At 39.9% G+C, this 23,501-nt stretch overlaps 3 protein-coding genes across 4 annotated transcripts in view; 1 reads left to right on the top strand and 2 right to left on the bottom strand.

Annotated features, from left to right (window-relative positions):
- LOC134866096 (sodium channel protein type 4 subunit alpha B-like) overlaps positions 1–4,809 on the bottom strand; it is a 42,386-nt gene extending 37,577 nt beyond the window's left edge. Inside the window, exon 1 of the mRNA XM_063886047.1 lies at positions 4,579–4,809. The gene's annotated coding sequence lies outside the window, so the exon portion shown is untranslated. The remainder of the gene's footprint in view (positions 1–4,578) is intronic.
- Positions 4,810–6,183: 1,374 nt separating this feature from the next.
- On the top strand, positions 6,184–16,654 carry LOC134865878 (WD repeat-containing protein 48). 2 transcript variants are annotated; one of them, XM_063885682.1, is made up of 18 exons: positions 6,184–6,281; positions 6,940–7,080; positions 7,206–7,281; positions 7,376–7,588; positions 7,694–7,782; positions 8,674–8,775; positions 8,857–9,081; positions 10,277–10,351; positions 10,634–10,736; positions 10,812–10,909; positions 12,138–12,245; positions 12,353–12,449; positions 12,826–12,921; positions 13,035–13,140; positions 13,251–13,338; positions 14,799–14,875; positions 14,989–15,181; positions 15,271–16,654. In XM_063885682.1, exons 1-18 carry the CDS (start codon positions 6,234–6,236, stop codon positions 15,364–15,366), a joined length of 2,031 nt encoding a protein of 676 aa, XP_063741752.1. In that variant the 5' UTR covers positions 6,184–6,233; the 3' UTR covers positions 15,367–16,654. The 2 variants fall into 2 exon arrangements, with proteins under 2 accessions (XP_063741752.1, XP_063741751.1); XM_063885681.1 differs by having other exon boundaries at positions 6,202–6,281; positions 7,203–7,281.
- A 34-nt stretch (positions 16,655–16,688) lies between these two features.
- On the bottom strand, positions 16,689–21,689 carry LOC134865880 (Golgi reassembly-stacking protein 1-like). The gene is given in 10 exon segments (XM_063885683.1): positions 16,689–17,844; positions 17,847–18,212; positions 18,896–19,039; positions 19,130–19,238; positions 19,545–19,677; positions 19,856–19,986; positions 20,131–20,217; positions 20,337–20,540; positions 20,667–20,747; positions 21,529–21,689. Coding segments are annotated over 10 exon segments (1,482 nt in total). The 5' UTR covers positions 21,592–21,689; the 3' UTR covers positions 16,689–17,680.
- Between the last annotated feature and the right edge of the window lie 1,812 nt (positions 21,690–23,501).

Raw genomic sequence — 23,501 nt, 5'->3', positions numbered from 1 at the left:
CTTTGGTCATAGTTAGTAGTAGTGGCAGGCAGGTGACCTCAACACTTGTTTTGTGGGCAAACTGGAGTGTTACTTCAACTAGCAACAATTGAAGCCAATGCAATAGTGTCAAAAACCTACATGATTTCTAATGGCCAGGCAAGGGGTGACTCCACTTCAAGAAACAAGTCTGATTGTATAGAAGTCTATGAAAAAAGGGGCATTCAGCTTTCAGATCAGGGGGTCGCCCCTTTTTGAGCCCTTAGTTTTACCTCCTTGCATTTCCAGTGGTAAACTTTTCCTAAATCCTTACACTGTGTAAAAAAGTCAGCATCTTTTTATCAGGTATATTCTCAGTCTTAAGAGCTGATTTGATCTATATTTATGGATCATCTGATGTCAAAAGAGGTTGCTTGTAGTGCTACATTTTCTACAGAGCGTTTCAGGATATTTCAGCTAATTGTTCTGGTTTCTCTTTACTTTTAATTGCTTTCATTGACAACATTTCCAGCTATACCAAACATATTTTGGGTGAAACAGCTCTACAAAACCCCACTGTACTTTACCTCGAGGGTTTAAAAAGCAGAAAGAAAACAGGAAAGGTAAAGAGAAAGGTATTTCCATCAGGAGTTGGTGGAGACCAAAACAGAGCTACAAGGAAGTGACTATTGGACTTCTAGGAATCACTTATTCTTCTACAAACAGAAAAATATAACATCAAATGTTATATTTACCCAAAATTGTTATCTGAACTGCAGGGCCTTTTTCTGATTGGAGGTCAGTACTGAGGGAGGTCCAGATACACTGACCACCAGCTCCCTGTTATCCAACTGCTTCTGTTAAACTAGGACAGCCATAGTTGTGAGGCAGACGGATTAAGACCACGGTCTGCATATCTGACCAGAGGTTTTTAACCAGCAAAAAAAATGACCTTTATTTAAGTACTCTGCTGAAATAAACTTTTCAGTTAATCTTACTTTATTTGAGTGTTACCATTTCCTGGTACTTTATACCTATCCCTCATTTCAATTCAGAGACAACTTGTTATTCCTTGTAATATTAATAAAACATAGTTACTTTGAACATTCAGATTTAGGATAAAAATACTATTGACAAATCATTGAATGTGGGTATTATTATATGTTAAAATAACCTCTATTGAAGTTTTAGTGAAAGACATAAGCTAGGCACTGTAAAAAAGCTCTTCTTTTAATGTAAGTAATGAACAGATTAATGTTTCAACGATCAAAATCCAATTAAATAACATTAATTACCTCCACGTCTGGTCACTTGTTGCGCATTTTTAATAATAACAGATGCCCGCTAGTGCTGGGAATTATGATGATGGTTAGAGTGAACCAACTTGGTTATGGGCCATAAACCAAAACAACAAGCTAAAAGGCACTAAAACGCTGCATAGAGCTGGGGTGACGCTGGGGTGATGCTGGGGTGAAAGCTTTCTAGGTCATTTCCAATTGAATGCTATCTTAATAATGTCAATCCAATTTTGAATATTTCATTGAAGAAGTTTATAAAATGACAGCCTAAACAAGGTTGCTAAATATAATTTCGATTAGTTTGACATTTCATCTGTGGATTTCAATAATCGTAATTCCCTTGGTTCCAACCGAATTAAATTAAGTATTGGTAGTGTGTGATCTGATCATAGAACATAGTCACTATCCAAATAGAGACAAAACTAAAGGCCTGCCATTCCCAAAAATATCCCTCCCTATTTAAGTCAGTGACCTAGTCTGATATTATAATAACTAAAAAAGCTTCCAAAAAGAGGATTACATTTCTGAGTTCCCCTTTTGACAGAGAAAAACCATTGTATCCTTTTCATATTGACTAAGCTCTGCGAGTTCTCCATCTCCTCCTGTCCTGAAATGCATTGATCCCTTCACACGTCCTGCCAGACGCTAGTTATCTGCTTTACTTGATCTGCTTATTTGGCCCAGGTTGATCTCAGATCAGCTCATCTCATAAACTCCATTGCTATCAAAATAAATAGGTTAAGGTGTATTTGCAACGCCATAGAGCAGATAAACAGGTTCAAAGCACATGTCTGTAAGGATGTGACAAATCACAACATGTCCTCTGTAAAGAAGAAATGAAAGTGACATGTAGTTAACACCATCAAACTATACATGAGTAATATCATATTATAATAAAGTCAAAGAGATAGAATATCTGCCTCGGGGAAGGTTAAGATTTGCCGTCTGGGAAAATAAAGGTAAAGTATTAGACAAAGTAGACTGAAAAAAAAGTATTTTAATGAAGGAAATTTAATTCCCATAACAGCCAGATGTGATATGGTCCTCATCACGGCAAGTAATAACGATAATTAGATCAAAGGCGAGTGCAGCCATGGACTGGCACGCAAACACACGCACACATGTTCACACACATTCATAAATAAAATGATGTCATAAGGCAGAAGCCCTGTAGGTGGTTTGAACTACAGCTTGACTGACACAGCATTACTCGTTTTCGTATATAAACAATCGTAATCCCTACCATTTTTTGTGTGACTAAGATATATATTTGATTGTGCAAAAATGGTCTTACTCTTTGGTGGATAGACTATGTAAAAGGGACAATGTTTCTAAACCTAGTTTAGCATTTCTCTACTATTGATTAGTTTATTTATCTACCAACCAAAACATTGTACGTTATACCAGCCTAGCTTGTTTTTTGGCCTATATAGTTGAACCTTAAGCAGCTGGGGGGAAAAAAAGAGTTATAATTTCCTATTTTTAATCTGCTGCAACCCGTCAGCAAGGATTGATCAACCGCCAGCTTTCCTTTTTCTTAATTTAGAAAAACAATCTCTGCACATCCCTACAGAGTTGAATAATATCAATGTATGTATTATGTGTAAAGATCCCCCCTATTATTTTATAGCCTCTATAAAGCTTTTTTCATTACATAAATCATGTGGATTTCACTGTATAAATGTACTAAAGAATGGGCGTTTATGCTATTTATGTATGTCATTACACATCTCTGACGGGACTATTCAATGCTTATAGATAATATGTTGTGTATCATTTCAGTGAATGTGTCATTTTATATAGATAGATAGAGTCATAACAAAAAACTGTGGCTATATGCATTGTTCTTAAAATACCCCAAACATCTTTTGACCACTGTATGATACCTGGTGTCATATTCACATTCTTCTAAGTAGTATTCGTTGTCCTTAAAGTTAGCCATTTGTATTGAATTGAAGCAATGGTTTGTACTGTAAATTGATCTTGTGTTTTATTAAAAATGTAGATTTTTAACATTATTTAGATTGAGGCTTTTGTGTAGAATGTATAATTACTAAGAACTATTATATAATGTAGGGGTCAATATGCAAACAAAGAATGATAAGAAAGATTTGTTTTACTTTAATATTTGGGTTTAGCAATGTATGGGGTTTAATCCTTCAGAAACTAATTTCAGGATATCACAACTTGTTTTGCTCATAGTTGGTGAGTGATTGTATAATCTCTCTTAAGTGTTTTTTTAAAACTAGGCTGCAAAGGGCTGTCAACCGGTATGGAATGGGATTGCAAGTATTATACGAGTTGATTACATTATTTTATGTTCTCCCTTTTGCATTTCTTCGTTCTAAATCAAGACTATATTTTACTCTGGAAACAAGTACAATATGTGGAAACATAGACAGCAGTTGTACCATGAAATTAAACCATATGAATACTTGTGAATGACACAAAGTAATGCACAAACGTTTAGAAAGAAACTGGGAGTCCGATTGTACATTTGGTCATACTGGGCCATGTTGTCTGTGCCCTCTCAGAGCTGCATACTGTGATCCTAGGTGGACAATCTGAACTGACCTACTTCTTCTGCAGAAACCTTTCAATGTAATTGCACCAGATAGCTTAAATATGTACGTTACATACGGTATAGATCTACAAAATGAGAGAGAGGGGAAGTTATTACAATGTCCAGGGGGATGAAAGGATGAAAATGACTTTTATGAGCTATGCTGTTTCAGACATAGCTTATGCTTAACACAATCCCACTCCAAAAAGGGGGAAATCTTCAAACTTAGGAGTTATATTGTTTACATTAGACAAAAGGATTAAGATGTCAGATGGCACCATAAGAGGACAATTAATCTCAAATGTGAAACCACTTCCTCACATATTATTATGTACTGTGTCACAAAAGACAAGGGGTGCTACATGTTCAACTATTTATGTCATCACTGCTATACACAACACATGGTGCAAAAGTAAGAGATTATCCAAATAAATTACGTAAGCCTTTAATGATCAACTTCGCACATCACAACACTAAAATTATATTTTGCATAATGTAATATGTTCGATTTTTATCGTAGGCTGTAGAACATAGGCCATGTTTGTATTATTTTAAATTATATAAACCGTAAAACCAGACGATAAAAGAATCATTCTTATGATTTTTTGGTTTTTTTTATTATTACATGGAGAAATTCTGCATTCACCCAATATAATTCGAAGAAAACAAAAAATCTAGTCTTGGAGAAGTTGTTTTCTCTGTGTTTGGCCACAAAATAAGTGCAAGAAAACAAACAAAAAAGTTGACAGGGATACTTACATATGAAACTCTAAGTTTTACTGCATAATTTCCATAGTTAAGTTCTTCGGGTTTCAGAAGAAGCGACATCCAGAATTTCCGTGCAAGATCCATGGCTTATTCTCAAGGTTTATTCTTCATGTTGGACATAAAACTCCACGCCGGTAGGATTGAAAAGTGCGTCTTGTCACCACAATCCAAAGTGTAGCGAACACAAACGGACTTCACAACATAGTCTGATCACCTAAAGTTGGACATTTTGAAACCTGTCACAGGTGCAAGCTGTGCTGTCTCCTTCCGCCTTCCGAGTGTCTCTTCCGTAATCATCCCACAGAAAGGTTGCCGAGCCGCGGAGCGAGGAGAGATGCTGCGCGGTGTTCAGCAGCTGCGCAGCGGAGAGGCGCACCTCGGTTTGCCCTTGAGCAAGAGCATGAGGGAGGGAGGATGCTGCTGCTGGACCAGGGGATTACCGCTGCTACATGTCCAACTCAAACATGACAGAGATAAATTGTAGGAAGAGAGCTAGCACTTTTAAAACATCCCCAAAATCGCCCAAAACATACAGTAGCCTATGAGGGACACATTGAATTGGACACTTGAACTATTATTACCCAGCGTTCAAGGCGAAAAACTCTTTTTGTTCCGTTTAACATAAAAAAAAGGCTTTACATTTCATTGTCTTTATGTGCTTTAAATAGCATAATAAGCCTAAATAAACATTTGCATTTGTTTTTTGAGGTTATAGGACTAGTGTCATCTGAAAGTAGGCTATATTAACTTGTTTTGACTTTGATCACAAAATATAATGTAGGCCTACTCGATATTCAGTTCATTTGAGAGACAGGTGTGTGCGCACTTAAGCAACTGATTTCACTGGCAACCACAAAGAGAAATTAATAAATACAATTGTTTATCCATTGAATATGGAGTCAAACTATTTAGCATTTGAATGAACCGTAAACGGACATGGTTTAAACAACCTGTCAACATTTGTCGTGTGTGTTTCCAACGGGCTGTTGAGTTGTGATATTTATTGTGGATGTTCCAGCAGTCCAGAGACAAACGCCTGGTTTTGGTCCCTTTTACGCCCTCTAGTGGCCAACCACTATACACTTGCTGGGACGGTCTGTATTAATAGCTTATATGGGATAATGATCTACTTTATTTATTTGTCTTCTTTTCTGTATCCTTATCCTTTGAATTTGTTTCATTCGTTATTTCCTTTCCCTTATACTCTGTATATGCAAGCTTGGAAGATGTAGGCCTATGGTTTCTTATAATCTCATGTGGGATCTGCCATATGTTGGACAGAAACAACAAATAAATAAGCAGGCTGAACATGAAGTGTTTAGTATTTTTTAACCCATTGTTCTACTGGGGCTAAGCTAGCATATTTCTTCAAGATTATTTGTATTACTTGCAGGGTGAAGAAGAACTTTAAACAGTGTTAAGAATGTTATGTTGGGGAATGTAAAGGGACCTTTAATTGGGGACCCCAGGTAGACGCCTAGCTCGTCTAGTGCCATGCAAATGCATTCCTTCAAACATCTCACAGGCCCTCTCAATGAGTAACTCAAGGCCAATCTGGAAACCACATTACCCATAAAGCTAAGGTGCATATGTTTTCTTTTTTTTCCCGGATGTGGCATCACATGAATTGACTGTCAACATGCAAGATGGCCACGCATCACAGGCAAAATGCTGCTGGGCGGAGAAAAGTACAGGTAAATTATAACAGATGCATAATTGCAAAGTGTGTGGCAACGGCAACAGAATGTCCTTCATCTTAAAAAGTGGTTTACGGATATTTGACAGACAGTAAAATCCGTCCTACAGGGGCAGCGCTGCTCTTATGAGTCATGACTCGAGCCGGCTAACCCACCTAGCTTAGCTCGCGTTAGTTGTTAGCGTCCTGAGCTAACGCTTTCGTCCAAATGATAACATATTCTCTTAGACACTTCACACATAAGTAGGTTCTCAATACGTAAAAGCATAACTACTTAGCTTGTACGTTAACACAAATTATTGGTGCCCTGTGTTAGCTGCATGTTTAATGCTGTGACAGCCTTTATGGTAGCTTAGCTGCACAGTATCTCGGCTCGGTCTAATTGCTGGGAAACGTACGCGTCTCGGTGGTTCTGCTTAGCACCCTGAGAGTTTCTACCAAATCATAGCACCACATAAGTCCTGAATGTGTCCATAGCTGACATATATCTATCTCTAATCTATGTCATTTAGCCAGGCTGCACGTTTCCTAAGCTAACTGCATGTCATGCAATGTAAGAGCGCGTTGAAGGTGCAGGTGGGTGTGTTGTGGGGAAAGGCAGAAGTGATCGAGAAAGGAGTGTGATCTCTTTTCTCACGCTGCTGTTTGTGTTTCAGGTGTCCTATGTCATTAGAGATGAGGTGGAGAAGTACAACCGGAATGGGGTGAATGCACTCCAGCTAGACCCTGCTCTAAACCGGCTCTTCACTGCTGGAAGAGACTCTATCATCCGGATATGGAGTGTCTACCAGCATAAGGTACGGCTTCCTTTAGTCGGAATCTATTTAAATATTATATTCCATGGAGCTATATTGACAAATGCATCTTTTATTTTCCTTAATCGTATAAGTGTCTTAATTTATCATCCCTTTTATTGCAGCAGGATCCTTACATTGCCTCAATGGAGCATCACACAGACTGGGTTAATGACATAGTTCTCTGTTGCAATGGCAAAACATGTGAGTGTAATTACCATTAGCTATTTTATTAACTTTTAAAGCATACATTTTTCTACTATTCTGGCAAACTTATCTGACTGTCTTCTATTTTCAGTGATATCTGCCTCATCAGATACAACAGTGAAAGTATGGAACGCACACAAAGGCTTTTGTATGTCAACGTTACGAACACACAAGGACTATGTGAAAGCTCTGGCCTATGCTAAGGACAAGGAGCTCGTGGCATCAGCAGGTCTCGACCGGCAGATCTTCCTTTGGGATGTGAACACACTAACAGCACTCACTGCTTCCAACAACACTGTAACCAGTAAGTATGTTTTACAATATAAACTGTGGTTTTGATTGATTTGTTTTTGTTATGGCTTATTAGATATTCTATTCCTGTGGACTCACTTTAATGCCTCTCCAATAGCCTCGTCACTCAGTGGAAACAAGGACTCTATCTACAGTCTGGCTATGAACCAGATGGGCACGGTCATTGTATCCGGATCCACTGAAAAGGTTTGGGTTTTCATCAGTGTGATACACACATTTCCACATTATAAGTTACATTTTTTGGGGCATGTAACGCATGCTGCAGGATTTCCGCCCTATGTAAATTACATTTTAGTCAAATGGCAGCAGTGTTGTTATTTTCCTCCGCTGTAACTTAAGGGGAAAATGATCTCTCATCTGCTCCGTGTGTTGACATGAAAAGTGAGCTTGCCGTATCTGTTCATCTTCTCTGCCTTTTTATAAATACAAACACTAATGCATAAACTAAACAATGTAATTGAATGAATGGTAATGTATTGCTAATTAATATGTATTTATTATCCTCAGAAAATGAGGGGTTATAATGGATTATGACATGCAAAGAGAATCAAACGCAATCACTGACTGTTGGAACTTAAAGTCTCTTCAATGAGCAGCACGTTTCACAGGAGACTAAAGAGATTTTGTAAAAAGTAATGCTAGGATTTAGTTGTCATTAATAGTGTTATAAAGGGCAGAAACATATATTTTAATATTTTTTAAGAGATATATTACAAACCGAAAAAAGTTGGCATCTGCAAAATTGTTACTCTAAACATCATCAGCGGCTGAAAAATGTGACATTAGTGCACCCCTAATTACAACAACTCTGATTGTTTCACCTGACATGTAAATATCCTCTGAATGATTTTATTTATTCCATTTTTAACCCGAAACTATATCGGAAATCTGCATCACCTCTCTTTATTTCTGCTGAAATGTTTATAAGATTTCCAGTAAGTCACCAAACATCTGTAGGGTAAATCATTTACAAACTGTGGTTACAGGAAGTAAACCTTTAACTGAGCTATTATTTTACTTTGTGTAAATGTAGTGAAGAAGTGTTCCCGTCTTTAATTGGTGCGTGTTTTTTTTCAGGTTCTGAGAGTGTGGGATCCCCGAACATGTGCAAAACTGATGAAGCTTAAGGGACACACAGACAACGTGAAGTCGTTGCTGCTGAACCGGGATGGCACTCAAGTGAGTCCGGATATCTAAAACATACAGTGCTTGTTTAAAGAGAAATTATGAAGCCTAAACTCGCCCTGTCCTTCTCCTCAGTGCCTGTCGGGCAGTTCAGATGGGACCATCCGCCTCTGGTCACTGGGTCAGCAGAGGTGCATCGCCACCTACCGGGTCCACGATGAAGGGGTGTGGGCCCTGCAGGTCAATGAGGCCTTCACACACGTGTACTCTGGAGGCAGAGACAAGAAGATCTACTGCACTGACCTGCGTAACCCCGACATCCGTGTGCTCATCTGTGAGGAGAAGGCCCCGGTGCTCAAAGTAAGAAACCATTTAAACTTTTACCTGGAAAAATGTAAAACAATTTGTCACTTTTTTGAAGTGAAAGGTTTTCCTCTAGAGAAAAAAACCCACAAGCCTCTAAGTAAAATTATGATGAATAAAATCCACAGGGATTTGGATTATTAGTGTGATGTATTCATTTACAATCACACCATTTAATATCCCACCGCTTAAAGCCACCACACTCCATTGGAGGAAACTGTAACGTTACCTCGCTGATCTTTCAAAAACATTCGTCATTCAAACTTGACAGAAACATTTAAATCATCCAAATCTTTTTTGTTAGTCTTTCCACTGTTACAGCGTCATCAACTCTGGTTTGCGAGTTTGAAGTAACAGTTATAAAAGAGAATGAACCACTGTAGCTGCTTCTACTGGGAAACTTTAGTTTGTGAGCATGTAACGTCCAATGTTATACCAGAGAAAAAAACGATACTCGCACAACAACAATGGGAAAATAATCTTTTGCCTACATTTACCTTTATCTCTACCAAGTGAACTTAATGGCGGCACATATACTGACTGGGGCTTGTTCCCTGTGCGGGCGACCGGGTTCTAATCCAGCCTGTATCATCCCCTCTTTCAACTCTGGCTGCCCAAAGAGTGTTTGTGTCATATCTTTGGTGTTTATATTACATGTAACTCGACTAACTTTCTAAACAGGAAATCAAACCTGAGAAGCCTATCACTGTTCAAAATATATATTTTTAAGTGCTAATCCAGCTCCAAAAGCGGTTATTTTAACAAAAGATGTACTCATTTGTAGCGGCTGAATCAAAAAGAAAGAAAAATGAACTCAAAATTAAAAATGTAACTTCCGCTGGGACATCAGTAAGCAAATCTTAAGCAGGAAAATATTCAATGTGCAGGCAACAATATCCTTTTGTGCATTTATTTTGTCATATTCAAATATGTTTTCATCTATTCCCTTCCCTGTGGCTTTTCCGGGACAGAAATTGTGCAGATTTTTTTGTTGCGCTAATCCCACCAACACCTGTCTCCAATACATACATAATCACCAGGTGCCCAAACCTGTCTATAATGTAAATCAGTGAGTAGCCCCTACAGTTTTAAAAAGATATTTAAAAAAACCATATTGTCCTCGGTTATTCCTGTGCTCATATCTAACCATTAGGAGTTATTCAACCTTTCACTGCCTTTCTCTTTTACCCAGATGGAACTGGACAGATCTGCTGACCCACCTCCTGCAATCTGGGTCTCCACCACCAAGTCATCCGTTAATAAATGGGTAAGCATGCGTGACACCTCAGAGATCAGCGCTCCACTGTAAGCAAAATGACTGTAGAATACAGGCGTTTGCATGCGGACAAAGCACAAGCTCATGCTGCTCTGTAGTAATCCTCCTGTAATTTGTGTATGAATTAAAAGCAGCTTTGTGATGATGTGGTTGATACACAAAAGATAATTGCATTACATTAATCACCTTTATTGCTGCGAGGGGGAGATGAAAGTGATTATTAAAACCTGGCTCGGTCCTCTCATGATTATCATTTATTTTCTGTGCGTGCAGTCTCTAAAGGGAATGCACAACTTCCGATCATCAGGGGAGTACGACAACGACTGCACTACACCTCTGACGCCGCTGTGCACTCAGCCAGAACAAGTCATCAAGGGTAAACATGTCTAACAAGCTTATTTTCTGTTTCCCCCTGCCGGACAAAAATATAACTCCTGTGTTGTGTTTGCAGGAGGAGCCAGTATCATCCAGTGCCACATTCTGAACGACAAGAGACACATACTCACCAAAGATACCAACAACAATGTTGCTTTCTGGGATGTCCTGAAGGTAAACTCAGGTTTAAAGGGGCCCTAATATGCTTTTTGGGGTTTTTCTTTTCCTGTAGTGTGTTATAGGTTTTTGTGCATGTACATGTTCTGCAAAGGCTAAAATCCCAATAGGGAGTTTTCTTAAACACACTCCCCCCATGCCTGAAACGCCTCGATTGGACCCCTTTGTTGACTTCCGTAACATAATGACTAGGGATGCACCGATACATCGGTGAGACATCGGCATCGGCTGATGTTAGTCCTATTTACCACCATCGGCACATCGGTAAAATAAGGTACCGGGTGTGTGGAGGATTGGTAAATTAAATCCATTCTTCAGTGTTCTTGGGAGGCCGTCGTATATATTTGTGACTTTGTTGTACTTGCTGCTACTCCCGTTAACTTCCAGAAACTTACTATGGCTCGCTCAACCTCTCTCGCGCTTACACATGCACACACGTATCCCCCACTCTCTCTCTCAAAGGGTTAGGCTGCCTTCTGCATTGTGCTACCATTACAGGTTATATAGTAAAACATCGACCATCGGCAAAAATGTTGTTCTTAACATCAGTATCGGCTGACATTTTTGCAATCGGTGCATCCCTAGTAATGACATCACTATGTCACACAGATACTTCTATTGGCTACAGCTCCAACACACACATGTGCGTTATAGGCAGTGTAAGTGGCGGTACATTTCTAATTAAATGACCAATCACAACAGAACTAACCAATCAGAACAGACTGGGCTCTGGTTTCTGACAGAGGGGGAAAAGTGGAGCTGCACAATGAGAGAAATAAAGAGCTTTTTGAACATTAACGTTCACCTATAATGCTAAATCCATTTTTCATGTCTTTTATACATAAATATGTGTCCCGTGTTTCTGTTCGGAAGGTTTCAGGGGATAAAGATTCTCTCTCTCTTTGTCCTGATCTATATAAAAACCTGTCTGAAAATTAGCTGATCACATCTTTTGATGAAACAAACCAAGGTAACCCCCGCCCACATTATCACCTGAATCTCCTCATAGAGCACCATTGTGTTCTTTTAAACCAATCACCTCCCAGAGGGGCATGGCCAGCAGCTCATTAGCATTTAAAGCTACAGATACAGAATCAGCACTAATGAAACAGAATTTTTCTTAAACCTAAAGGTGTTCTTACAGCCCTTTTTGAAATTGTTTGGTAATGAATTCCATAGTTTAACACCTTGACTGAACACTGACTTCTTATTTTAATCACTCCAGGCTTGCAAGGGTGAAGACTTGGGGAAGGTGGAATTTGACGAAGAGATCAAAAAGCGCTTCAAGATGGTCTACGTGCCAAACTGGTTCTCTGTCGACCTGAAAACCGGGGTGAGTCACAAACCTGGTGATACAGGAGCTTCACATCTGTATCAGCGGATTTTCCCCCTAAGTCAGGGTAGGGGTCTTTATAAGTTGTACTCCTGTTTTTGCGACAGATGCTCACCATCACGCTGGATGAAAGCGACTGCTTCGCTGCCTGGGTGTCGGCAAAGGACGCCGGCTTTTCAAGCTCTGATGGATCCGACCCAAAGTGTAAGATATGACCAAATCACATTTTATAAACTGTTCATTTATGCAGAACTGAAGCTAACTTATTTGCGGCTGTGGTGGTTTTTACTCTTTATTGTTTGAATGTATTTAACTTCTCCAAGAAACTGAAGGTAAGTAAAGTCTTTGGGCTGACCCTGCCAGATTCCACAGTAACCTCAATACAAAAACATTTAAATGAACATTTCCATCAGAGATTCCTTGATGTTCCCTCCTTGCAGATGGATTTTTCCACACATAAATTCAGTCAGTAAACCAAGATACTGCAGATTCTTAAGCTTAAACATTAAACTGATCAGAACAAGGACAACTTGTGTCTCCTGCTAACTTGCTAGCTTAATTTCCCCCCTCATCCCCACAGTGAACCTGGGTGGACTCCTGCTCCAGGCTCTGCTAGAGTTCTGGCCCAGAACCCGCATCAACCCCATGGATGAGGAAGAGAACGAGGTGAACCCCGGTAAGGACAAACACACCTCTGCAGTGATGCTGTGTGAAGGCCGCACTCCCCACATGACTCTGTAAACCTCACTGAGCTTGCCTCACAGTCGGAATGTGGTCTTGTGCCCACAGTGAACGGGGAGCAGGAGAACAGGGTCCAGAAAGGAAATGGATATTTCCAAGTGCCACCACACACGCCAGTCATCTTTGGAGAGGCAGGAGGCAGAACTTTATTTAGGTAATGTTTCACGATCATCTAGCTGCTTTGTAATGCCGCTGTGCCTCATCAGGTTATATTCGTCTCACACAGAAATGTTGATTCTTGACTCGTTTGATCTGGTGTTGCAGGTTGCTATGTAGAGACTCAGGTGGAGAGACGGAGTCCATGCTGCTGAACGAGACCGTTCCACAGTGGGTTATAGACATAACGGTAGATGTGAGTATCATTTTGTTATTAAGTTACATTAAAGCTAAAGTGATTACATGTTATATGACTATTAAAATAACATTTGGGGGCTCATGTGTATGGGTGTCACTTTATAAGGGTGTTTTTTGTCTGCAAAGCCGTATTATATCTATAGTTCATTCATTCAGAGAAGCTGACGTGATACATTTTTGTCAGAATGACACAACATGCTAATAAGCATTTTCTACACTTTTTTAAAAAAGGAATTCACTGTAGAGGAAGTTATTGATAATAATAATACATTTTATTTCGAAGCGCTTTATCAGATGCTCAGTCACTTTACCATGGTATAAGATCAAATATACACATTTTATTAAAACAACATTTAGCACAACTCAACCTTATTCAAACATTGAAAAGCCATTTTAAAGAGGTGTGTTTTTGGTCAGTGTTAAGAAGGAGGCGAGGTCAGTGCAGTCTCTTCATGTTTTGTGGGAGTGAGTTCTAGAGGGTGGAGGCAGCGATGGAGAAGGCTCTATCCCCCCCAGGCTCGGTGCTTAGTTCGTGTAGGGATAGACTGGAGTTTGGCTTCTGATGAGCGAAGGCTGCGAGTAAGGCTGTGGTGGTGGATGTTTTGGGTGGGAAGGCATTGAAAGTAGTTTGAGAGGTAGATATAATACCTTTCTCGAAGCAGACTTTCTGACTTATAGAAAAGCTAAGTTGCTATATAAAAGGTTTCAAAGTTCACGCTGCAAGATTTAGTGCTTGATTCGGGCATTTTACTCTTCTTTTATGTGACACATTTCCGGTTGTAGTGTGAACTAGTCATCCCTGATCTGGATCCCACCCAGATGTGCAAATAAAACAATCACAAAGATGCCACACACAGCATGCTGCTGTACAGAAACAAGCAGGGGATTTTGGTTTTACGTTGGTGTGCAGTGGAAGACAGCAGATGATACCTAGGGAAAGGAAACAAGACACATTTCTAACTATAGCTTTGTTTTGGAGCATTGGCAGCTACTTATCTACAGAGGTTAATCACAAGTGTCCTCTTGACTACTTAACAGTCCTCCCTGACAACATCAATAGCATCTGTCATCTGTCTGCCAGTGCAGCATTTTGATATATGCCGATCCAGAGGGAAGTTAAAGTCACATGATGATGATGATGATGATGATGGACTAAATCAAAATTGAACAGACCAGAATCTGTGTGCTTAGTGCGGTTGACAGTTCGGAAAACGAGATCTAATTCACATGTATTCAAAGAAAAACCGATCTGTGCCACTGATGTATGCATTCTCAAGATTGTGGCAGTGGAGCAGTTGAATGGAGTTCACATATTTGCTTTGGTAAATTAGAATTGAGTGTTGAACGGATGTCACTTTTAAGACATTTTTAGCCGCTTTTTATAATACAGCGTGTGCACTAACAGCTTTCTTCTTTCTTTATCAAACGTTTTAAATAATCTTTCCTCTTCTAATCCAGAAAAATATGCCCAAATTCAACAAAATCCCATTCTACCTCCAGCCCCACTCTTCCTCCGGTGCAAAAACTCTAAAGAAGTAAGTGTCTGGTCTTCTCTGATTCCTTTTTAATTCTGCGGTGTAAGAAAGCAACAGTATGTCTACAGTCATGTATGCCTTGAGTGCTGATTCCCCCTGTGCATTGTCTGCAGGGACCGCCTCTCTGCCAGCGACATGCTCCAGGTGAGGAAGGTGATGGAGCACGTTTACGAGAAGATCATCAACCTGGACAACGAGTCGCAGACCACCAGCTCCTCAGCAAACGACAAGCCGGGGGAGCAGGAGAAGGAGGAGGACATGGCCATGCTCGCCGAGGAGAAGATCGAACTAATGTGTCAAGACCAGGTGGGCTCTTAGCACGAGATGTATTTGTGTCAAAGGTACGAGCAAAGTCATTGTAATAAGTTATTGTTATCTTTTCATCCTCCAACCAGGTTCTAGATCCCAACATGGACCTGCGAACAGTTAAACATTTTATCTGGAAGAGCGGAGGGGACTTGACGCTTCACTATAGGCAGAAGTCCACGTGAAAATGCTCCTTTTTAAAAAAAAAAACAAACAAGAACTCTTCGTCATTTGCCAATCACCACCCACCTCTGACATGTAGTACCCTAAAAAAAATCGTTGTGTGGTCGAGAGAAATATGTGAGGAAACGAAGCTCGAGGTGTATCATAGTGGGAAGTGACCAGAACAGGCCGGAGCAGCCAAGAGACACCGGGGACACAAGGGTCCGTAGTTTCATCTTTTTTTTTTTTTACAGTTTGAAGAAAGGACTTTGTTTTTCCCTTTGATTGGCGTTTTATTTTGAAGGGACGGTATGTGTTTGTGTCCAAGCGTGTGTGTGTGTGTGTGTGTGTGTATGCACATGGATGTAGTAGACTGTTTTGTTTGTTCTAGTACATTCCAGAAAACTGTCCTTGTTCCACAAACACTCAGCAGTATCGGAGCACACTTGGTCTCTGGGTAGCGTCACAGTCTCTCCTCTGTTCTGCTGCCATCTTAACTCTTAGACATCGAATTACCGCAGAGCTTGAAACCTCATTGACAGAAGCACTTGTCTTTGTCGTTTATTTCTTTTAGTTGTGCAACGGACTGAATGTTCTTCTTTTTTTTTCTGTAAATATGTGTACAACTTTTTTGATTTAAGTGACTTTCATTTGCAGCAGTTTTATTCTGTTGTTGTACAGTTTACTTAACAGTTTCCAAATCCCTAGAGCACATTCACGGTCATTCATTTGACTTGGATGTTTAAAAAATGTAGTTGTATTTAATACAACCCAGAAAATTTGCATTTTACTCTTTTAAGAATGTTAGTGGTCGTCCAAGTCATCTTAGCAATGGGGGAAATTATATATAAGGTATATATCTTTAATAACAACTCATGCTTACCCATGGGTCATGAGCAGTGATGACAGAGAGGGCTCTTCCTATTGTATATTTCATTTAGATTTAATAGTTCAAAGAATATAACTTGAAGGGGATCTAAGAGAATATATAAATATATCACCACCCTGGGGGGGAATTCTCCAAAGTGAAAAAAACCCAGGAAAACCCTTTGTTTTATTTCTCGCAGATCTTTTCATTGTAAATTTTCCGCAGTTAATTTTTGCCATGAAGAGTGTGTAACGCCATCACAGGAGCGGGGGGGCATCGAGTGAGCTCTAATTGGCCAAAATCATGATGGGTACCATAATTAGGCCATGCCGCTGCAATATCCCTTGTTGTAATAATTTGTGAAATATGTATATTTTAGGCATTCAAAGAAATAAATTGGAATGGTTTAACAATGACACATTTATGGGGATTGTAAATGGATATCTCGGTGTGCGCAAAACAAGAAAAACAAGGGAGGAATTTTTTTGTTTTTCTTTAAAGTGATATGATTGTTTAACCTTCACCCATTCACATTCATCAAAAGATTCTGCACTCATTCCTAATAAAACATACAATTAATTGATAAAATATCTGCAAAAATACTTTTCCTTATTTTACACACTAGCACCTACTTTGACAGTGAAAAACTTTTAAGAAGCCCCCTAGAAAGAGAAAATAATAACCCAACAGCAGCGTCACTGTGACTCCTTACGTACTGTCTATCTAATGGAATTACACATCTGTCAACTCGCAGGCAGCACTCGTCTACTGTTGCATAGATTACAAATATTTAAAAGAACAGAGTAAAATCAGACATGGGAGGGGGGGACATGATTCCAGCCATACAAACAGTAAAAACAGTTTTTAACAGATCCCAGGCTGCATAGCTGAATAAAACAAATTTCAAAACGGTGTTTAAAACATACTGAACTCGTCAAATCTGGAGTAAACACATTTTTGTGCACAAACATTTCCGTCATACAAACACTTAAAAAATCCAAAACATGGGCGGTAATGTAAAAATGTTCCCTCGTTTAACCTTAAATGCTACCTTTTAAAGCTTTGGGATTTTTTTAAATACACAACAGATGTAACAATGTGCTTTACATTTTTTTTTAGTGTTTTTGGATGTTAAGGTGCGGTTGTGCTTTGCTGTATGCCTTTGGAAGTGTTAAAGTATTCATTCACCCGGAGCAAAGCCTCACCCTGATAATCTAATCATTTCGCACCAAAGCATAAACATTTTTTGACATTATGACCTTCTTAGTGTACAAATTAGCAGTAACTCTCCCACACATATAAAACAAATAGTATTTTTCTAATGCTTGAACTTGTTTCTGTAGTGTAACTAACTTCATGAGGGATCCTTAGACTGAAATATAAAATCAGACAGCGTTTCTCTGTATTTTCCTTTACAGTGTTCCTTTAAAAAAGCCCCAGTGATTGTCATCACTTTTTTTTGTGCAAGTTTACTCAAGAGGCGGCTCTTCCTCTGGTTTTTCATGTTGACTTTCATGGTTAGCAGGAGAAACATCTAGAGGCTCTGCTGGTACCTCTGCTGGCTCCTCTGCTGGCTCCTCTGCTGGCTCCTCTGCTGGCTCCTCTGCTGGCTCCTCTGCTGGCTCCCTGCTGGCTCCCCTGCTGGCTCCTCCGCAGGCTCCTCCGCAGACTCCTCCGCAGGCTCTGCAGGAGTATCATCTGCCGCCGTGGACTCGCTGGCAGTAGGAGATTGGTCGATTTGGATGGGAGATGGGGTGGGGTCTTCTACTGGGACAGAAAGGGGTTCTGGGGACTCTATAGGGAGAGATGATTCACACACAGGTGGAAATTCAGTTGATTCACACATAGAGACGGGCGTGGACTCTGTGAGCAAGGGGGAGGGGTCAGTGTCCGTGGAAGCGAGAGCGGAGGTGAGGTCCATGGCTGCCTGGGAGCTCAGCTCCAGCGGGTCGGGCTGGCTCTCTGCTGACGAAGAGAGCAGCACACTGTCCTCCAGTTCCTCTGCACAACAGGAAATAGAATTATTTAAAAAAATTATCCTGGGGAAAATTTGGTTTGGGACAGTTGTTTCATTTTAGAATGTAATAAATTCAAAGATAATAAAATGGAATAAAACATGTATATTAACATAGGCAATTCAATTAAGAATGTTCAATTTATTTTAAATAAAATGTATTTTTAAAAATACAAGATGTTCAAGATATACGTTGTATAAAGATTTTTAAATATGTATATAAACAAGAGTTATTCATAATGAATAAGGTGCACATCGTATTACAAAATGTAACAATTACAAAATATACAGTGGTGTATTAAGATATTATTTCTGGATTTGCACAGTTCCAAATACAAACATACATTTAAGTTTAGTATATGGATATTATATCTATACTGCGAGACGAGACGAGACATTGTAATATACATGTAATATCCTAAGTGATGTCCTTTTTTGACTTTTTTTTCAGCTGTACTGTTATTTTCCTTTACCCACTTAATCAAATAAGTCCACAGTACTGATGTTTATTTATCAGTATTCTCAATTTGTAAATAGGTTGTAAATGCTAAACTCTGCAATATTGCTCTGAAGGTGTTTGGTTAAAAATATTGGAATGTTTGATTTCCTTAATATCTCCTAGCCCTACATTCTGCCAAAGTGTTTATTCTGGATGTAGTCCCAAACGTACCAATGCCAGAGATGTCCCCATCCTTCTCCTCATGCATGGCCAGTAAATTGTTGGTCATGTCGATAGAGGAAACGGACAGATCCAGTCTGTCTATCAAATCTGCCGGGTTAGGGGTCGCAACTGCTGCCTCAGTCTCTGAGAAACCTAAAGAGAAAAACAAAATCAATAAGATTCCAGGGAGACACGCAAGACACGGCTCATACAGTATATCATTATCCTCTAAAGGGAACTGACCGGGGTCCATCACCCTCTGGACGGGTGGAGGGAGCGGAGCCTCCTCGAGGGTGATCTTCTCCAGATCTAACATGTCTTCACTTAGACTTGAAGGTGCCATCAAAGGTGTCTGGAAAACAGGAAACAAATATTTTAGCTCTGCCTCTACCAACACTTTATTCTCAAGTATAAAAAAAGGAATTTTGTTGTTTTCAGGGAAACTTTCAAAGCTTCAATAAAGTCTAATGACTCAGAAATGATTAAATAAGCAGTGATATGCAATATATCTAGCAAACACGCTTTCACATCTGTTGGATTTCTCGGTTCAAATTTGACTTTTAACTACTTATTTTTTACATTTGTTGTAAATTATTCCCTTAACTAGAAAGAAAACAATAGATTCGTAAAAAATGACCTAATGTGAATTCAAATTTACCTCAGTGTATCCATATGTAGGCAGTTCTGGAGCGGGCTCCTCTTCAGGAGCAGGGGTGGGAGGCTCAGCCGGCGTCCCTTCAGGATTTATTGGGATCCGGTGCAAGTAGCCATACCCAATGCCACAACCCAAACTAAGATAAAACATAGAATACCGCTGTATGATGCGAGGCAAGCTTCATTGTTAGTGATGCACATCTGTCTCTGTTCCCTCCCAATGGTTGATTGTATAATAGTAGTTGTCACTAAAGCATGTATATGTGTATTCTCATGTATCTGTGTATTCTCATGTATCTGTGTATTCTCACGTACCTGCCCTCTCCCCCCCACGCTCCGTTTGGTGTGACCACCACCTCTCTGCAGGCATCTGTTATTGTGTTGTACACCATGAGCTTCAGGGGCTTCCCTTCATGGGCCTCGATCAGCGAGAAAAAGTCTTCTGACTGGAAATCAGCAAAAGAAGTTAACCACGAGTCATCTTTCACAGCTTTCTTAAAAGTTAAAATGTTTGAATCTTACAAATGATTATGTTTTTTGTTTTTTTTAAAGGTATCAGCATTTAAGCATCACATGAAAATGATTCTTACATCCTGCAACACTTGATCCGCTCCGACAATGTAGTCAATGTGAGGCTGAAGCTCGGCCAATGCAGCGGGTGAACTAGCTTCCACATCCTGCAGGAAAGTGTAAACAGGAGTTAGAAAACTGAAGATGGAGCTATAATGGGGTATTGAAGTTCAAATATGTTAGGACAGTTGGTTTGGTTTCCCTAGTTCTTGATGAAGAGGCTCACCAGAACATGCCAGACATTCTCGTTGGCTCCTTGGTAGCTGCAGAAGCGAACGCTGGCCCCCAGCAGGCCCTGTCCTCCCCACATGCTACTGGGCACCACCTCCAGCTCACGGACGCTTGTGGTTTTAGTGCTGTACACAATCATACCCACCGCTCTCTCCATGTTGGCTTTCAGAACCTCCTTCAGTAGGTCATTCTCCTCGTTCTGGTGATGTTAAGAATCAACAGAGTCATTATTGTATGCTTCCGCATGTCTGTGCAGTCTTTGTTGATGACCAGCCTGTGTGACAAGGGATATAACTACTTAAACGTGGACAATCAATAAACTTACAAGTCTATTGTTGTCCAGAGACAGAATGAAGTCGAAGAAGGGCTGCAGTCCGGCCTTTTCTGCAGGAGAATTTGGCTGCACCTGTGAAAACCCACACACGAGAATTGTGAACCAGAATATTGTTTCTGGAGCATGCAAATCACCTCTTTCCCCCCTACCTACTTCTAGGTTAATAGCTGCAAAATGGGATTTCTCTATTATGGATAAATCCTTTATATAAATGTTTATTATTATAGTCTCCTTATAATGGTTGTGTTGTCTGCCTTACAATCCAGATATCTAAAATATCCAATTACAAGCATATAAATAAGAGGAAAAAAAGTTGGGGATTTATTTGCTTGATCATGCTGTCGATCGATTATTCGATTGTATTTATTATTTAGTGAATCGATACATCAAATCAGCATGTAATGTACAAATAGCTTTCGTGCAACAAGATTAAAGAAAGGGTTAAAATAAAGAGATTGATCGGACGCTAGTGAAAGGTCATGTTCATTTATCTGCCATCACGCTGAAAACCATTAGCTGTATTAGTCAGAGCATTAGCTACTATTTAGCAACTATGCTACTACGACTACCGTTCTGTGAACAAATCATGTAGGGTAATGTACTAGCTCAGGGGACTAGCGCCATTCTGCTGGTGGACTTTAAGACAAGTAACAAGCCTGATTTGAGCGTATTCATTGCAGAATTACACAAGTATATAAGGGTTTCTGTAGCATGGTCAATAAGTAAACAGTGCCAGCTCATCGGGTTTTACCGGTGGGTCTGCATCAGCTAGCTCTCAGCTAGCACAGTAACATGTCATGATAAGCTGCTGTACACGCTGTCCTAATTCAAAGAAAGCGGAATAACGTCTTACGCCATGAACGTGGTATCCATAGGTTCCTCCTTCGGATACTTCTGAACTCTGTGATAATCCCATTTTGGCCAGGAATTTTCAAATATGAGCTAATTTCATCAGAAAATATCAAGAGAGTGAGAATGATTACGGCTGACAGACAGCGGCCATCTTGTCTGTAGTCCAAAACAATCGAACATGGCACGTATCGAACAGGCAGCGCAGACTGACGCATTGTAGTGTTTGTGACGATCGTTATAAAATAATAAATGAAAAGCCACAGATTTCAAAGTAATGCTAGAATGTGTGGATAAAAAAATCTGAAACATGTCGTAATATCCAAAAAGATGACATCGTATATTATTATTTCAAATTTAAGAAAAAAAACTAAATAGTACATTATTTTGAAAAAAGTCATAATATAGTATGTAGAACACTTCATAAATAATTAATAAATAAATAGTATGTTAAACTAGGTCATGTCAAATATCAGAAAAACCTCATAGTTTAGTTACGAAATTGTATAGTATTTTGAAAAAATCAGAAAAAATAGTATAGTATGTCAATTTTTTTTGCCATAGTATATCTGAAGTCCTTTTGGTCAACACGTCTATGTATCCTAAATTACTCCCGATGGCATGGCCAATTTTGTGTGTGTGTGTGTGTGTGTGTGTGTGTGTGTGTGTGTGTGTGTGTGTGTGTGTGTGTGTGTGTGTGTGTGTGTGTGTGTGTGTGTGTGTGTGTGTGTGTGTGTGTGTATGTGTGTGTGTGCGTGTGTGCGTGTGTGTGTCTACTTGAGTAGGTGGCACCTTGCATGGCAGCCCTTGCCTCTGTATGAGTGTGTGACTGGGTGAAAGATGACTCGTATATATTTATAATGTAAAGACTGAAAAATTCTTGAATAAGTCATAGTACAGTATGCCATAAAAAAGTCAATTTACAGAGTGTCGGGTGAAAATTATTGTAGAGTATGTCATAAAAAAGTGCAGTTTCACAGTGCAAATTGGACAAATGTTGTGCCGTTTAAAAACAACCCTTGAATAAAAAACGTCCAACTGAATGATCTTTATTGTCATTGCTACTAAAATAACGAGTTTCCAGAACAACAAAATTGGAGCAATCCCATAGTTACAAGAATAGTAAAAATAGAGCAATATAATAAATAATTAATTAATAAAAAAAAATATATATATATATAAATATGCATACTATACATATGAGGTATAAATAACAAAGTGTCAGTAGTTAAAGTGTTTGGAGGCAGGTTATTTCTAAGTACGCTCAGTATATCTAGGATAACAGGGACGGAAAAGGATACTGTGGTAGTGTTCAGGGCACGTTGAGCGCAGCTATGGCTCTTGGATAGAGGCTGGCCCTCTGCAGCCGGTTGGTCCTGGCTCTCATTGTTCTGTAGCGTCTGCCTGAAGGCAGAAGTTCAAAGTGGCAGTGCCCGGGGTGTGATGGGTCTTTGAGGATGCTGTGGGCCTTCATAATACAGCGGGAGCTGTACAGGTCGGCCAGGGAGGGGAGAAGGCAGCCGATCATCTTCTGGGCGGTGTTGACGACTCTGGAGCGCTTTCCTCTCTGCGGCAGTGCAGCTGCAGAACCACACACAGATGCAGTAGGTGACGATGCTCTCTATAGAGCACCGGTAGAAGGACACCAACAGTTCCTGCGCGAGATAGTTGCTCCTAAGTACTCTCAGAAAGTACAGTCTCTGTTGGGCCTTCTTGGTGGTAGCAGTGGTGTTGGTGCTCCAGGTCAGGTCGTCATTCAGATGGACGCCCAGGAATCGGAATTCGGAGGCTCTCTCCACATCGTCTCCCTCAGGAGCTGGGTGGCTGTTTTCTTCCTCCTGAAGTCGATGATCAGCTCCTTGGTTTTGGCAGTGTTCAGTTGTTGTTGTTTTCCGTGCACCACTCCGACAGCTTCACCACCTCGTCCCGGTACACAGACTAGTCCGCGAATTTGATGACGGAGTTGCTGGGGTGGGA

Source organism: Eleginops maclovinus, chromosome 6 (assembly GCF_036324505.1).
Source record: "Eleginops maclovinus isolate JMC-PN-2008 ecotype Puerto Natales chromosome 6, JC_Emac_rtc_rv5, whole genome shotgun sequence".
NCBI classification, from domain to species: domain Eukaryota; kingdom Metazoa; phylum Chordata; class Actinopteri; order Perciformes; family Eleginopidae; genus Eleginops; species Eleginops maclovinus.
Note: the sequence above shows the minus strand (reverse complement) of the source record. Positions and strands in the feature narration are given on the sequence as shown.

Bases quoted from the DNA above. Each gene is read 5' to 3' on its own strand.
- LOC134865878 (XM_063885681.1), top strand. From the start codon at position 6,234: ATGGCCACGCATCACAGGCAAAATGCTGCTGGGCGGAGAAAAGTACAG. The intron at 7,589-7,693 runs GTAAGTATGTTT...CCTCTCCAATAG, and splicing joins TTCCAACAACACTGTAACCA to CCTCGTCACTCAGTGGAAAC. The intron at 10,737-10,811 runs GTAAACATGTCT...TTGTGTTTGCAG, and splicing joins GCCAGAACAAGTCATCAAGG to GAGGAGCCAGTATCATCCAG.